Here is a 17,240-nt window from a genome sequence, read left to right as displayed (position 1 = left end):
ATAAAGTTGCATAAACTTAAATAGACGAAAAGTTTAAAACTGCATCATAAGTAGTTTATAAAAGCGAAAATCAGTTGAACAGAGTTTACACAAATAATTTGTTGAAGAAGTTGAAAAATCTAATATTAGGTTGAAAAATTCAAGCCAAAAATCGAAGGGGTTGAGAATGGAGACTTTAAGACTATAAGATCGAAAAGCCAAAAATAACAATAATTGAAAAACGAAACTAAAATCACCGGTAAAAATAAAAAAACAATCTCGAATTCGTCGAAGATTATTTTTTCAACAGTTTTCTAATTTAAGGAATCTATTATAAGTACGACAAACTTATTAAAAACATTCTAATAAAATGATTTTTGAGTCTGTTAGACTAAAGATCAAAAGTCTAATACCAGAAAATAAAATTTAAAGTGAAAAGTCGACAGTTTAAGGTCAAAGGACAAACTCAAAAATCGTTCAATGTCGAAATCAAAAATCAAAAGCCAAAATGTCGAAAGTCTATAGTCTTTAAACTAAGGCAACAGATCATAAACCAAAAGTCTAGAGTCAAAATTCGAAATTCGAAGGTCAAAGACAAATGTCACAGGACAAGAATCAAAATTCACAAATGAAAAACGCAATTTCAATAGTTAAAAGTCAAAACTCAAAAACCAGAAAATCTAAATCCTAAAATGAAAAATCGAAAGTTGACCATCAAAAATTAAAAGCCAGAAAATTAAAAATCGAGAGCCAAAGTCTAAAGTACAATCTCCAAGAGTCTAAAATCAAAATTCTAAAGTCTTAAGTGTAAATTCTAAAGTCTAATGTATAAAGTATAAAGTATAAAGTATAAATTCTGAAGTATAAAGTATAAAGTATAAAGTATAAAGTAAAAAGTATAAAGTAAAAAGTATAAAGTATAAAGTATAAAGTATAAAGTATAAAGTATAAAGTATAAAGTATAAAGTATAAAGTATAAATTCTAAAGTATAAAGTATAAAGTATAAAGTATAAAGGAAAAAGTAAAAAGTATAAAGTAAAAAGTATAAAGTATAAAGTATAAAGTATAAAGTATAAAGTATAAAGTATAAAGTATAAAGTATAAAGTATAAAGTATAAAGTATAAAGTATAAAGTATAAAGTATAAAGTATAAAGTATAAAGTATAAAGTATGAGAGCATGAGCATGATTGACCGCCCGCGGTTGCTACTCCGTTATTGCCAGATCAGCTGTAATTACACAGAGAACCAATGGGTGATGTTTGGGACTAACATTCATCCTCAATGTGTAAAAACTGGTGATCTTATCTTTATGTTAGGCAATACCAGCGCCGGCCGCATCCGAATGCAGGTCAAAGAAGGAGTGTGTATGGGAATATGTTGACGTGATACTCGCTTTATTGGAAGCCGAGAACACCTCTGCACTTCCACGAGAAATCACTGGGATGTTGGAGAAAAGGGTAGGGTTTGCAGCAGATTTCGTTTTGGTAAACGATGCGCTGAATTCGGGTACCGGGTTCATAGCAAATATCGCGCCTACAAGTTCATATTAACCTCCGCGAAAATTATTACGCGATTCGAACTCGTTCTGTTTGATATACCACCGAAAAAAGGGCACGCGAGAATACCGGAACTGCGATTAAATTAATACAGACTAAAATATTCGAACATTCCCTCAACAAATCATCATGCAACTACCGAAGAGAGTCTCCCATTGGTGTATCTCAGCCGACTACACAATGTTACGAGAGCTACGAAAGCTCTATCCACGTTAACGTCTCGACACTTCTATTGTTTCCTCCAAGAGGTTATACCGAAAACTACATCGCGTTGATAATCTATCTGTAGAAAACACGAACTCATGGAAGGTATCGACGTGACATTCGGACATCTGTTTATGAAGTCCTTATACAACTACCGAAACGTATCTCCCATTGATTTATCTCAGCTGACTACACGATTTTACGAAAACTACTGGAGTTGAGTCCACGTTAACGTCTCGCCACTTCTATCGTTTCTTCGTGAAGGACCCTCTTTATACCGAAAATTATAACGGTAGATATTCGGTCACCCGGAGATATGGCTTTCTGCTTAACAGGTCGACTAACGACATTCGTCTGTTCTTAAAAAGCGATTCACTACACTCTGTAAACCCTTAGATGTGCTTAACTAACCCGAGCCGAAGACGCGTTTACACCGGAGCGTTATGCACGGCAGCACTATTCCCTTCTACCGACGCAGACGCGCAGGGACACGGTGTTTCGCACCGGTTCTCTCTTATAATAAATAAACTAAGATACCTACTGGCAAAGTTTCATGCCTCCAAAGCCTAAAAACTAGGAAAAATGCAAATATGCATATCAAACCAAACAAAGTGCTAAGTTTATTAACAAAATGCCAAAACAATCGCAATCAAAATTTAGTTGTCGTGGACTATCGTCAGCCCGACCAAAACGGTTACAGTATAATTAAATAAAAATTGTTTATGTGTATTACAATTGTCCAAAAGCTAGAAAAGTCATAAAATAAAAGCATAGAACTAAGTGAAATGTCTGTAACCGACCAGTTAGGGCATGGTAGACGATGGGATCAAATACTTGTCGAGCGCGATATTGAATTTTCAAACTATTTTTAAACTATATTGTAAAACTGCCTATTTTGTTTTGTAAGAGTGTCATGCATTCACAGCTCATTTTTCAAAAGCCAAACTAATTATAAAACGAGCCCAACAAGAGTCATCAGATTGAATTTAAGTTCGTAGTCTTTTTATTATAGCTGGCAACCCCGGGTCACTGGTCTACACCAAATAAAAACAAAAAAAAAAGATTTTTGTTGCTATGTTTCTAGCCCCCGCGTGGCAAACGTCCATCGCGGATGAAACTTTGAACAGATTTTCAGTACTAAGGAAAAAATATACTTAAACCTCGAAACTAAAAATCCGATTACAATAAAATTCAATAGAGTCTTATGGGGCAACTAGACCTTTCATTAGTTCCATGAAAATCGGTCCAGCCATCTCTGAGAAATTCGAGTGAGATTGGGAGACCGTTACATACACACACACACACACACACACACACACACACACGCACGCACGCGCACACACACACACACATACAGAAAATGCTCAGCTCGTCGAACTAAGTCGATTGATATACGAGACTCCACCCTTTGAAGCACTTTTATACCTTTGGTTTTTTCAGTGATTGCTATACCTTTCTAGGAGAAAGGCAATTCTAGGAGAAAGGCAAAAAGAAATAAAAACGGTAAGAAATCAAGTAAACAAACAATTGAACAACCAGAAAATAATAAATCAAGCACAGAAAGTAAAAGAAGGTGTGAATCCCAGAAAAAAATCATTAACGAGTATTGTATTGCAGTCAGGTTTTTTTACGCGGTTTTTTATACGCGACTTTTTTTACGAGGTTTCTTTTACGCGAATTAACGTGGTTTTTTCCCGCGGATTTTTGAACTAACGTGGTGGATTTCATTCTGAAATACATTGATGTCTTCTTGATTTTTTATCTCTCTATTGCAACTTATTTTGTGAAAATCGATCCATCCCTCTCTGAGAAAAGTGGGTGAGTTCAAACAGTCTTAGAAACATGTTTCTTGTCATAGCCTGATTTCACATTATTATACATAACGGACAAAGTTGAAGTCCAATAACAATAAAATTCAATAGGGTCTTATGGGGCAACAAGACCTTCCATATGACACTAATTTTGTGAAAATCGGTCCAGCCATCTCTGAGAAAAGTGAGTGAGTTTAAACAGTGTTTGAAATACGTTTCTTTGCAAAACTTTTGAACTACATGTTCAATCATTATAAAATTATTTCACAAATGGTTCAAAAAACAAGCCAGTTCTTTTGATACCAATTTAGTTCAAATCGGTTTTGTAGTTTCTGAGATAATGAAGTTTTGTTATTTTCACATTTTGATACATAACCTCGAAACTAAAAATCCGATTACAATAAAATTCAATAGAGTCTTATGGGGCAACTAGACCTTTCATTTGCAATTAGTTCCATGAAAATCGGTCCAGCCATCTCTGAGAAAATCGAGTGAGATTGGGAGACCGTTACATACACACACACACACACACACACACACACACACACACGCGCGCGCACACACACATACAGAAAATGCTCAGCTCGTCGAACTAAGTCGATTGATATACGAGACTCCACCCTTTGAAGCACTTTTATACCTTTGGTTTTTTCAGTGATTGCTATACCTTTCTAGGAGAAAGGCAATTCTAGGAGAAAGGCAAAAAGAAATAAAAACGGTAAGAAATCAAGTAAACAAACAATTGAACAACCAGAAAATAATAAATCAAGCACAGAAAGTAAAAGAAGGTGTGAATCCCAGAAAAAAATCATTAACGAGTATTGTATTGCAGTCAGGTTTTTTTACGCGGTTTTTTATACGCGACTTTTTTTACGAGGTTTCTTTTACGCGAATTAACGTTGTTTTTTCCCGCGGATTTTTGAACTAACGCGGTTTTTTACGCGGATTTTTGAATTAACGCGGTTTTTTTACGCGATACCACGCTAATTCAAAAAAATTTTCGCGAATTTTCGAATTTACGTGGGTTTGGAACCAGAAACGTTTAAGTGTTTATCTAGTAAAAGACTTAGTCCAAAATTACCCTCCGCTCACCAAAAGATCCGGACTAACCGTCAAAGAGGACAATTTTAAATACTGGTTCTAGAGCGTCTCGGGTTTTTTTCGAAAACCCTTCTTGCTGAACTACCTTACGCGGATTTTAAAAAAACGTGTTTTTTTACGCGGATTTTTGAATTAACGCGGTTTTTTTACGCGGTTTTTATCACGAAGTACGTATCCCCCGCGTAAAAAAACCTGACTGTAAAAAAAATACAAGGAATACTCTTCCCAGAGACGTTCAGCTTAGGAAAAAAAAAAGTTTTTCGATATGTTTATTTTGATTAACCGTAGACCTATTTTGGGGAACTTCGATAAATCTTACGTTAGAGGGTCGTTTTCAACTTTCATATGTTTTGTTAGGTTACCCAAAAAACTGAAAAAAATGGGAAACTCTTTTCATGTGAGATCTTCGTTAAACTTTACAGATTTTTCATTTTATATTGCGGCTTTTGGAGCATATTCATTGTTATTACCATCTGGAATTTTTTTGTTTGTTTGGAATAGCGTTGAAAAAAGCAACGAAATCACATGAACTATGTAATGTCATTTACATGAAAATCGCGCTTAAATATGACGAAAGCGACCCATTCTGACCGAAAAGTCCGCAAATATTACCATGGTAGTGGAAAATAGCTGAAAGTGTACTTTTCGATGCCTTGACGTTCAAGCAACAAAGTAACGAGAAAGCAGCAAAAAAATATAGTCGTATTTGAAAATGCTCTTGTTGATAATTTTGTTTGGTATGAAGTTCGTCGTGAATTTTGGCGAAAATGTCAAATATTGTGTCAAATTTCCACAAATTAAAATAATTTACACTTACAAAACATTCGTAGATAAACGCTCAGGGGAGGGGAGGTACTTAGCGAAGTGTTACACTGCGTGAGGCCACTATGAAAAATTGCGTTACGTAGGGGTGAAGGGGTATTGAGAATTGCCGAATTCCGCGTTACTTAATGTACGAGTGTTTCCTTATCGGCTGTGATTTGTGGTATTTCTATAATCAGGAGAAAATTTAGCATACTCAACCACTATCGGCGCAGTAAAAATTTTCTCGGAGGCGCGATAAAATTTTCCTCGGCGGCGCGCCGAGTCCAAATCATCGGCGGTGGCGGCGTGGGTGAAAGTGTCGGCGGGGGCGGCGCGGCGTTGCGGCGCACAGGACTAATTCCAATCATCATATGAGCCGTTGAGAACAAAAGTGGTACATGTGCCATTTTTACACTTCTTAAGTTTTTTGGATTAATTGATGCAGAAGGCAATAATGTACTAGAATATCCAAGAAAAAACCGAGATCTGATAACCTAAACCAAAGTTATAGCCAACACAATTTTTGGTAATTAACATAATCACCATTTCGTTGAGAGCAAAAGTGGTACATGTCCAGTCTGTGCATGTTAGATGAATTGTAAGTCGAGGATCTTAGGATATAAAACAAACATGTCCTCAGCAAAGTTGGTCAAGTGATTGAGTACTTTCAGATGAAGATCTGTCTGCTTTGGAATTTTCTCACTACGTGGCGCTATTTTGTAACAGAAAGCATTTTACCTATTTCAGTATCAACTCGTATGCTGTTACCAAATACATATACACTAGCGCCACGAAGAGGCAGAATTCCTTAACAAACAGATCACATTCTATAGTATTCAATCACTTAGACAACTCTGCAGAAGACATGAATGTTCTATGTCCTAAGATTAGAGAGCTATAATGCATCACTGGACATGTACCACTTTTGCTCTCAACGTTTTTTGGTTGTCATTATTTTTCCTATAGAACAAAAGTGGTACCTGTTTTTCCATTGAAGTTTGGGTAAGTTTCTCAACCAGAACTCGTTATGTTTTCATGTACTGTCTTTTGAAAATTGTTGAAAATAATTTCCTATTTGAGTGTTTTCGTTTATCGCGTCTCCTGAAAAATTCACTTAATGGCACATGTACCACTTTTGCTCTCAACGGCTCATATAAGGTTATTTGCAAAAGTTGTTAAGCGTGAAGCGTGTTTCTATCGTTTTGGTTTTGTCTTTTTTCAGCGGCGTAGTAAAGGTCACATCGAAAACTTAATCATTTTGGTTTGCCATATCAGGTATGTGAATGAGAAAAAAACCTACATCAAATTGTGGATGACCGTGTAAATTTTGTTGAAGGAAATGTCTGTGTCTGTGACGTGATTGAAAACCGCCGAGAGAGGGGATGAAAGTGCTGCAAAGGTCTGATGTGTACATAGGAGCTCCTAAAAAGAAGCTAAATCTGCTTCAACTTTGAGCTTGAGCTTGAACAACTGCACAATTCGTAGTTACTCCTCCGCGATGGATTTGAGCTAATGAGCAGTGGCACAGAACCACTGTAACGATAGCTTATTTGGGATTAAATTATCATTTTCATTGTACGACAATTCAGTAACTTTTGCTTTGTATAAGATCGATAACGACGCCGGTTATGTCATTACGGCCGGTTATGGAAGGAGAAAAGGAAGTGTTACAAACGTAGTTGTAAGAGACCGAGTTTATCTCTGCATCACTAGTGACTATAATTGAAAAGAATATAATGGAATGGGGAGGAACCTTAAAATAAACCCATGCGTAAAAGTTCTTCTGACACCAAACGGTCTGATTCGAATTCATGACCAATCACTTGTCACAGCGGACTCTGTAACCCGAAGGCTACGAGCTCCTCTCAAAATATGCTTCAACACAAACAATTTCACAAATTCCTGGGCATATCGAGCACTTATCAAGTAAATGGAGGCAAATTAGGCATGAAAAAGGCTTTTAAGGCAAAAAATATTTTGATGGTGGTTCGTCACCCTTCTCTCTTCCAGAAGGGAGGGGTCCCATACAAATTAAACACACTTTTCCCACATCTCGAGAACCAATCAATAAAGTATAAAGTATAAAGTATAAAGTATAAAGTATAAAGTATAAAGTATAAAGTATAAAGTATAAAGTATAAAGTATAAAGTATAAAGTATAAAGTATAAAGTATAAAGTATAAAGTATAAAGTATAAAGTATAAAGTATAAAGTATAAAGTATAAAGTATAAAGTATAAAGTATAAAGTATAAAGTATAAAGTATAAAGTATAAAGTATAAAGTATAAAGTATAAAGTATAAAGTATAAAGTATAAAGTATAAAGTATAAAGTATAAAGTATAAAGTATAAAGTATAAAGTATAAAGTATAAAGTATAAAGTATAAAGTATAAAGTACAAAGTATAAAGTATAAAGTATAAAGTATAAAGTATAAAGTATAAAGTATAAAGTATAAAGTATAAAGTATAAAGTATAAAGTATAAAGTATAAAGTATAAAGTATAAAGTATAAAGTATAAAGTAAAAAGTATAGAGTATAAAGTATAAAGTATAAAGTATAAAGTATAAAGTATAAAGTATAAAGTATAAAGTATAAAGTATAAAGTATAAAGTATAAAGTATAAAGTATAAAGTATAAAGTAAAAAGTATAGAGTATAAAGTATAAAGTATAAAGTATAAAGTATAAAGTATAAAGTATAAAGTATAAAGTATAAAGTATAAAGTATAAAGTATAAAGTATAAAGTATAAAGTATAAAGTATAAAGTATAAAGTATAAAGTATAAAGTATAAAGTATAAAGTATAAAGTATAAAGTATAAAGTATAAAGTATAAAGTATAAAGTATAAAGTATAAAGTATAAAGTATAAAGTATAAAGTATAAAGTATAAAGTATAAAGTATAAAGTATAAAGTATAAAGTATAAAGTATAAAGTATAAAGTATAAAGTATAAAGTATAAAGTATAAAGTATAAAGTATAAAGCATGAATTATAAAGTATTAAGTATAAAGTATAAAGTATGAAGTATGAAGTATAAAGTATGAAGTATAAAATATACAGTATAAAGTATAAAGATTGAAAAATTAAAAAAAGGGGGAAGGGGAGGTTATTAAAGAATCATAGAGTTAAAAGAATTACAAAAGCTTCACTGTTGAAGATAAAGAAGTAAGATGAATTGAGAAGATACAAAAAAATATGAGTTGGAATAACAAAATAGTCGAAACAGTAGAAAATAAAAGGTGGAAAGAGACAAAGAAGTCGAACAAATGGTAAGCAGTCAAAAGAGACGAAAGCTAAGCAATAGGATAAATTAAGTTCTGAGTATAAAAAAACTTAAAATTGAAGAATTACGTAAGGTGAAGAGGTAAAAATTGACAGACAAAACTTAATAGATTGTTGTTAGAAGTCGCAAAATCGAAACACAGAACTGCCCATAAATGCATAACAGTCCCATGTGAGTTTTCATCACTTTTGAGATAAACCTTAGAAACTTCTTTACATTACGTGTGCTCTCGAAAACTTACACCAAAAGTTAGGTTTGTTGCTAAAATCTCACGTTACGAATAAACGCATAACAGGCTCAGAGCTAAAACCAATTAGCAGAAAATCATGGTAACTTTCATTAAAAGACTAAATAAAGTGTACTGATCGGAACAACAATAACCTTATTGCATATAAAAGTATTCTGCACAAATATATTTACCTCGGATGAATGCTTATTTAAAATTTTTGTTTCTTTGATTGAATCCATAGGAAGGGAAAAATGCTATGGTTTACCTGCGTCTACTGCGTTTTACTCAGTTGTACGTTTTTGGCAGTGTGACTCTTATGCGTTTATGGGCAGAGAAGCTAACAGGCATAAAAACGGCAAAACCGAAAATAATCAATCAGAAAGTCAAAACTTAAAAGTTAGAAGCCAGACAACAAAAAGCTAAAAATGTAGAACTAAAAATCAAAATTTAACAGTTGAAAATAATCACTCAAAGTCCAAAAGTGAAAAGTAGAAAGTAAAAGGCCAAAGGTTTGAAGTGTAGAATCAATTGTCAAATAATCAGAAAACAAAATAAAAGTCATAAAACCTAAAATGATGAACAAGCCAGAAGAGTCGAATAAGTTTGATATCAAAAAGTTGAATCAATTTTAAGCAACCTAAACAAAATAATAAAAAATCGCCGAAAAATTTGAAATTCGAACAATTGAAAAAGTTAAAAAGCTACTAAAAGAGGCAGGAAAAAATAAAAAGGTTAAAATGTGAAAAAAAAATATTAAAAGGAGAGAAAGAAAAATTAAAAAATATGGTTGGATACGCTCAGAAGAAGTCGATGTTTTTTAAAGCCATAACAACCGAAAAGAGGAGAAAATGATAAAAGTAAAAAAAATCAAGAGATTTAAAATTTCAAAATGAACAAGAAGTAAAATATGCAATCCAATTCCAAACCATAGAATTTCGGAACGAACATGATATAATATTTTCCAATCTGTTTTAAAAGCATTTTTACAGTACTTTTCAAATCTCTCACGGATGAAATAATTAAAATTTATCCTGATGAAAAAAGCGTCGAGTCAAGCAATACATTATTAATGTTTTTTTTTTTTGTGATTCCGCTCAGAAATAGAGGACAGAAAAAGGAATTAAATTCCGCAATATATATACTAGAAGCCATTCAATTCAGGCTAGTTTTTCGTGTAAATATTTATACCATTAGATTAGATTACCATTTATTAGATTTTTTTCGCTGTAAAAACTTAAAGGCATTTGCATTGTAATGCTCTTTTTGTGCCACTCCAGAATAGAAAAAAAAAATAATAAAAAAGGGCATTTTCAATAAAAGTAATACATACTGCTTTATCATGATTCAGCTTGTGTTGGGTATTATTTCCAAATTCGGCAGCTTCTATTTTTTACTATACTAATTTCCCTTCAAGTTAAATAAAAAAAAAGTGATAACTGGTGTTATATAAACCAACTTTAATTGGGTATTTCCAGAAAGAGGAAAATCAACAATAAACCTAGATTCACAGTGAAAGACTTCCAATAACGTTGTTGAAAAGTAAATTAAACTCTCCACCGAATCTAGCGAGTGTAAACATATTATCAATTTAGAAAATGTAACCGACTTGAGATCAATAATTGACGCTTGATCAACCCAATCGTCATTCTCGGTTGCCAGTATTGGTTAAAGCAAATAACCGAATGGAATTCTAGAGGACGAACCACCTAGAGCAAAGCACTATTCTAATGGGGTAATTTTATTGATCTAAAGGGGAGGGACAGAATCGACAACGCTGCTAGCAACGAAGCGGACGCGAAATATTTATGGTACTTTTGGGGGTTTGATTGTTATCGTCCCCCGTGCCTGAATTCAACGGTAAGCACGTGCAACTGGTTTCTCTAACATCGCATCCGCCCTTGGGCTGTGGAGTGCAGTCTATTATTCATATCTATAATTTCCGGTCATCATGCCATCGCTGTTTGTTAGTGATTTCATAAGAACTTCTTTGCTTATCGTGTCTTCGGTAATATTTTCTCCTATTCTCTCACGCTAACGGAAAAATATGTACATGTACAACATCCGGTTCGGGACAGCAGTTCAGTTTCAACAATGCTTTGGTATTTCGCCACGTCACCAGAGTACTGTTTCGATGAACATCAATGCCATTATTTTTGCCTTGACTCAGCGGCATGGAGTCATTTCGACGAAATTGTGTAAGAGTGCAACCGGGCAATTCAAAATCAATTTGGGAACAATGCAATTTTGATCCTGATTTGTTTCGAGAACATTTACTTTCATGACCAACTGGCATGGTACTGTTATCGTAAAACAACTTAAGCATGATAAATTCATATTCCGCCGCCCATGACAGTGTTACCATGTACTAGAAGGTCATCACAATCAAATAAAGAGGGCTAATCCACGCTTTTCTTCGATTTGACATGCGGTTAGAACTGAGCTTACAGATAAATCTTCGTGGTTAACGCGCTGGAACTGGAAGGTTGACAATAAACGCAATTTTATGACGCAAACGTGCCACATGGTGCTTGTGCCTGTTTTCCACCCATGGTGAGTCTATGGTCACAGAAAAGTGCACCCTCAAAAGGAAGCCGAGCTACTTAGCACACATGGATCACGTATTCGGTATTCAACGATTCGCTGAGTTTTACACAGTCAGTGATTACGTTTCAAACAAGCCATTAAACCAGGATTTATAAGTATGGTGTCACTTCAAGGAAACCAAGAAACCAGTTACTATCATCATCACAATATTTACGCAAATTGTAAGTACGTGAATTGTTATACTACTTCTACACAAGCGTGGCGTGATAAACTAACACACCAATCCGATTACTCTTACCTCCCGCTCCTGAATCCGTTTCTCCAGAGTGACGTTATAATCTTCCTGGATGCGCCGCTGCAGATCCTGCATGTACTTCCGATCCGTTAGCCGTACCACGTTGGTCCCCATCAGTTTTTCCAGCTGGGCGGTCACGCGTGGGAGATTCACACTGCGAAAGAGCAAGGGCAACAGGAAACAGTGACCGGTTAAATGGTGCAACCAATCATCAATCAAACTCACTACTGCGAAGATTTTCCCACGTGTGGGTTTTGTTGTGTGACAATCTTACACTGCTGCAAGAGCCGGTGCATTCGTGCACTGCAAAGTGAGCAAACGCAAAAAGCCAACCACCGTTCCGAGTTAGCTACTAGCAACTATTCAATTCAATTGTTTAGCTGTTATGTGGAACTATCCCGCGCAAGGCAACCCAAAATACCACATTTAATCGATTGGATTTTCGGCACATGTTTGCCAAGGGATGCATAGAGGGACTGAACATACATTCCAAAAGCCTGACTCGTCCAATAGTTTTGGATGTTATTGCCCTGTGTATTTGCTGTTTTCTTGTTACAGCGACAACAGAAGCTCTTTCTTACACACGAATGTGAAATATCGATGTGTCACGAAGATGTCACACGGTGAAATATCGCTGCTCCTTTAGATGTGAAACACGGATAGTTGGTATGCAGTCAGTAAAGAAGCAAAAATAGTCATCCTAAAAATTCTCCCTAGCAATTTTTGTTGCTATTTGTGAAATTATGACTCAGAATACGAGGCATGGAATTTCTTCTTCTGTATCTTGTAGTTCAGGACTTTACAGTTTGGAATTTTCCAAACCTTTTTTTACCTTTTGAGTGTTTCAGAGAATCGACATTCTAACACAGAGAACAGACGTTCATCTTATTTTCAAAAGATGTGTAAAATCTTGCAACCGTCATTTAACAGCGGAGATTCAAGATTTTCAGCTCCGAAAACTCTTACGAGTTTCGAGATTCTTTTGCAATTTTTAAGATCGATAATACTAGAAATGTGTAGGACGCCATCTATGAATTATGTAACGCTCATTGGTGGGAGAGGGGCTTCCTTGAGCGTTACGATTTGTTACACAAAGGGAAGGGATGAGGCTAGCTTAGCGTTACGTAACAAAAAATCTCTGGAGAGACTCTCCGAAAACGAGCATTTTTTTCAAGTAAATCCTTCGACAGTGTTACGTTATTTTTATGAAGGGTAAGGTGTTGGCGTTACGTTTCGTTACATATGAGATGAGGGGTCCAAAAATTGTTTTTTTTTGCGTTACGTAATTTATGGATGTCGCCTAAGATGTAATACAAACATATATATAAAAATTTGTTCTCTATCTTTGCGACAGAGGATAAGCACTTCTTTTCATATAGTAAAAGTGAATTAGCAAACTTTACAAATGATCAATTAAAGTTTCCGATCTAGGGACACTATTCCAATCACCCCGAATCTACTTTAAGCAGTTTGCATCTGATTTGCCGGTGATTCTTTTTAGCACCCGAATGGCGCCTGAATGGCGGCAATTTTGGTTGATTTTTTTGGATTGATGTTTTTTCGAAGATACTTCTGTATTGAACGGTATTTTATTCGTATTCGTGAGACAGCTAGGGTCGTTAAGGGTCGTTTTCTTCGACTGATTAAAATGGGCGCCACTGATGGAAACAAACGAAATTCTCAACACTATAATAACCTTAAAATGCGTTTTTAATATTTTATGATTTAAAATGTTCTTGTTGCCATTCTGACATTAGACCTTGAGTTATTTGATTGTTTGACTTTATTTTGTTTTTGGCTTATTGCTCTCTCGACTTTTTGGTTTCTTAATTGTTTGCTTTTGTGACTATTTGGCATATTAACTTATTGCTTTTTTGTTTTGTTTTTTTTTTTAATTTTTAACTTACAGTTAGATATTATATCTTTTTGGACTTTCAAATTTACATTTGACATATTAACTTTTCGTTTTTTGAGTAATTGACTTTTTTTCTGTTTGATTATTTGACATTTTTGTTTTAGGATTTTTTAATTTTTTGGCCTTCATTTCTTCACTTTTTTGCTTCAATTTTGTAACTGTCTGAGGTTCAGATAAATTGATTAATTTACTTTTAGAATTTTTTGACTTCTAGATTTTTTGTCTTTTTGAGTTTTTTTATTGTTTCACTTTTTGACTTTCTGGCTTTTTGAATTTTGACTCTTTTAACAGAGTACTTTTTGGCAGTTTGACTTTTGATTTTTGGCATTTTGAATTTATAGCTTTTTATTTCTAAAAATTCACGAATTACTCCAGTCTTTAAACAATTTTACTTACAAAATTTTTAGCTTTTGTTTTTTCGATTTTCAATTTTTTGACTGATCAACTTTCCGACTTTTTGATTGTCGTGAAAAATTTGTGATTTATTTATTTATTTGTTTTCGACCTTTTTTTAGCTTTAAGCATTTTAAATCTTTGACTTTTATTCTGTTCATCCTTTTAAATTTGTATTCGTCTTTGATTGGTTTTTTTTAGTCTTGGCTGTGGCACATACAAAAAATGTTGAGCTTCTTAACCTTTCAGTTTTATTATTCCCTAACTTAATTATTTCGAAACCTTGGATTCTTTGACGCCATTTTTTTTTCTTTTAATTCGATATTGATCTTTTTACTTCCTAAAGCTTTATATGCTCATATCCCAGAGCCCTTTTTGAAAATTGGCGTTTACACTTGCTTTTCGTAAATATTTTTGCCTTGACTATTGTTAATCTTCTTGTCTGTTTCAAAATTTTGAATTGTTTATTTGTTTTTTTTTTCGTTAGATATATTTTTGTTATTTTTTTATTGTCCGTTCTGACTACTTTTGCTTTACTCTTTACTTCTACGATTATATCCGTTTTCGATTTTTCCGCTCGGTTTTACTCTTTTAAATTTTTTTTTTTTTCATATACATTACATATTTTTGTTCATAAGCGTTTTTTTCTGTTTTCTAAAAACTTTCAACCATGTTAACCTTTTTGACTTTTTAACTTTTAAAGTTTTCAGCCGTTTCAAACTTTTTTTACGTTTTCATACTTTTTTAACATTTGAAACGTGTTTGAAGGTTTCAACTTTTTAACGTGTTTAATCTTTTTATCATTTTAACGTTGTTGACGTTTCTAACGTTTTCAACGTTTTTAGCGTTTTTAACGTTTTTAACATTTTTAACGTTTTTCAACGTCTTTAACGTTTTCAACATTTTTAAAGTTTTTAACGTTTTTATCGTTTTAATCGGTTTTAACGTTTTTAAAAATTTTAACGTTTTCAACCTTTATAACGTTTTTAACGTTTTTAAGGTTTATAATGTTTTTAATGTTTTCAACGTTTTTAACGTTTTTAACGATTTTAACGTTTTTAACGTTGTCACGTTTTCAACCTTTTTAACGTTTTAAACGAGTTTAAAGTTTTCAACTTTTTAACGTGTTTAAATTTTTTATCGTTTTCATTGTTAACGTTTTTGACGTATTTAACGTTTTTCACGTTTTTAACGTTTCTAACGTTGTTGACGTTTTTAACGTTGTTGACGTTTTCAACGTTTTTAACGTTTTCAACCGTTTTTAACATTTAAAACGTTTGAAGGTTTCAACTTTTTAACGTGTTTAATATTTGTATCGTTTTAACGTTGTTGACGTTTTTAACGTTTTTAACGTTTTGAACGTGTTTAACGTTTTTAATGTTTCTAACGTTTTTAACGTTTTTAACGTTTTTAACGTTTTTAAAGTTTTTAAAGTTTTTAACTTTTTAACGTTTTTAACGTGTTTTACGTTTTTAACGTTTTAAACGTTTTTAACGTTTTAAACGTTTTAAACGTTTTTAACGTTTTTAACGTTTTTAACGTTTTTAACGTTTTTAACGTTTTTAACGTTTTTAATGTTTTCAACGTTTTTAACATTTTTAACGTTTTTAACGTTTTCAACGTTTTTAACGTCTTCAACGTTTGAAACGATTTCAACTTTTTAACGTTTTTAATGTTTTTAACTTTTTTAACGTGTCAAACATTTTTATCGATTTTAACGTTTTTTACCTCTTTGACCTTTTTAACGTTTTTAACGTTTTCAATCTTTTGTAACATTTAAAACGTGTTTGAAGGTTTAAACTTTTTAACGTGTTTAATATTTGTATCGTTTTAACGTTTTTAACGTTTTTAACGTTTTTAACGTTTTTAACGTTTTTACCGTTTTTAACGTTTTTAACGTGCTAAACGTTTTTAGCTTTTTCAACGTTTTTAACATTTTTAACGTTTTTAACGTTTTTAACATTTTTAACGTTTTTAACGTTTTTAACGTTCTTAACATTTGTAACATTTGTAACATTTTTAACGTTTTTAACGTTTTTAACGTTTTTGACATTTTTAACGTTTTTAACGTTTTTAACGTTTTCAACGTTTTTAACGTTTTTAACATTTTAACGTTTTTAACGTTTTCAACGTTTTTAACGTTTTTAACGTTTTTAACGTTTTTAACGTTTTTAACGTTTTTAACGTTTTTAACGTTTTAAACGTTTTTAACGTTTTTAACATTTTTAACGTTTTCAACGTTCTTTAACGTTTCTAACGTGTTTAACGTTTTTAACGTTTTTAACTTTTTTAACGTTTTTAAAGTTTTTAACGTTTTTAACGTTTTTAACGTTTTCAACGTTCTTTAACGTTTTTAACCTTTTTTAACGTTTTTAACGTTCTCAACGCTTTTTCTTCGTTTTTAACATTTTTATCGTTTCAAACGTTTTCAACGTTTTTGATGTTTTCACCCTTTTCAACCTCTTTAAAGTTTTTACCGTTTTAAACGTGTTTAATGTTTTCAACCTTTTTTAACGTTTGTAACGTTTTTATTGTTTTGAACGTTTTTGACGTTTTTAACGTTTTTAACGTTTTTAACGTTCTTTAACGTTTTTTAACGTTTTTAACGTTTTTAAACGTTTTTAATGTTTTTTTAACATTTTTAAACTTTTTAACGTTTTTAATATTTTTAACGTTTTTAAAGTCTCACACGTTTTTAACGTTTTCAACGTTCTTAACGTGTTGACCGTTTTTAACGTTTTGATCGTTTTGAACGTTTTCAACGCTTTGAACGTTTTTAACGTTTCGACCGTCTCTTGTTTTCAACGTTTTTAGCGTTTTAAACGTTTTTGTCGTTTTTAACGTTTTCATCGTTTTTGAAGTTTTTACCCTTTTTAATCGTTTGATCGTTTTGAATGTTCTGAACGTTTTTAAGTTTTCAACTTAATTCAACTGAGCGTCTTTCATTTTTAACATTTTTAGCGTTTTATACGTTTTCACCGTTTTAACGCTTTGAACGTGTTTGACGCCTTGAACGTTGTGAACGCTTTTTACGGGTTCAAACCTTTTCAAAAGTTTTTACCGTTTTTAACATTGTTAGCGCTTCAAACGTTTTTAACGTTTCTGATTTTCTGAAGTTTCTGAT

At 32.8% G+C, this 17,240-nt stretch overlaps 1 protein-coding gene across 2 annotated transcripts in view; it reads right to left on the bottom strand.

Annotated features, from left to right (window-relative positions):
- The window catches only part of LOC129730066 (trichohyalin), a 106,460-nt gene that overhangs the window by 4,959 nt on the left and 84,261 nt on the right, over positions 1 to 17,240 (bottom strand). For both annotated transcript variants that reach the window (XM_055689086.1, XM_055689087.1), the window contains one exon: positions 11,812 to 11,962. In XM_055689086.1, coding sequence (XP_055545061.1) covers positions 11,812 to 11,962 — 151 coding nt within the window. The remainder of the gene's footprint in view (positions 1 to 11,811; positions 11,963 to 17,240) is intronic.

Source organism: Wyeomyia smithii, chromosome 3, assembly GCF_029784165.1.
Source record: "Wyeomyia smithii strain HCP4-BCI-WySm-NY-G18 chromosome 3, ASM2978416v1, whole genome shotgun sequence".
Classification (NCBI taxonomy): Eukaryota; Metazoa; Arthropoda; class Insecta; order Diptera; family Culicidae; genus Wyeomyia; species Wyeomyia smithii.
The sequence above is the reverse complement of the archived record's forward strand: the minus strand, read 5'-3'. Positions and strand labels throughout refer to the sequence as shown.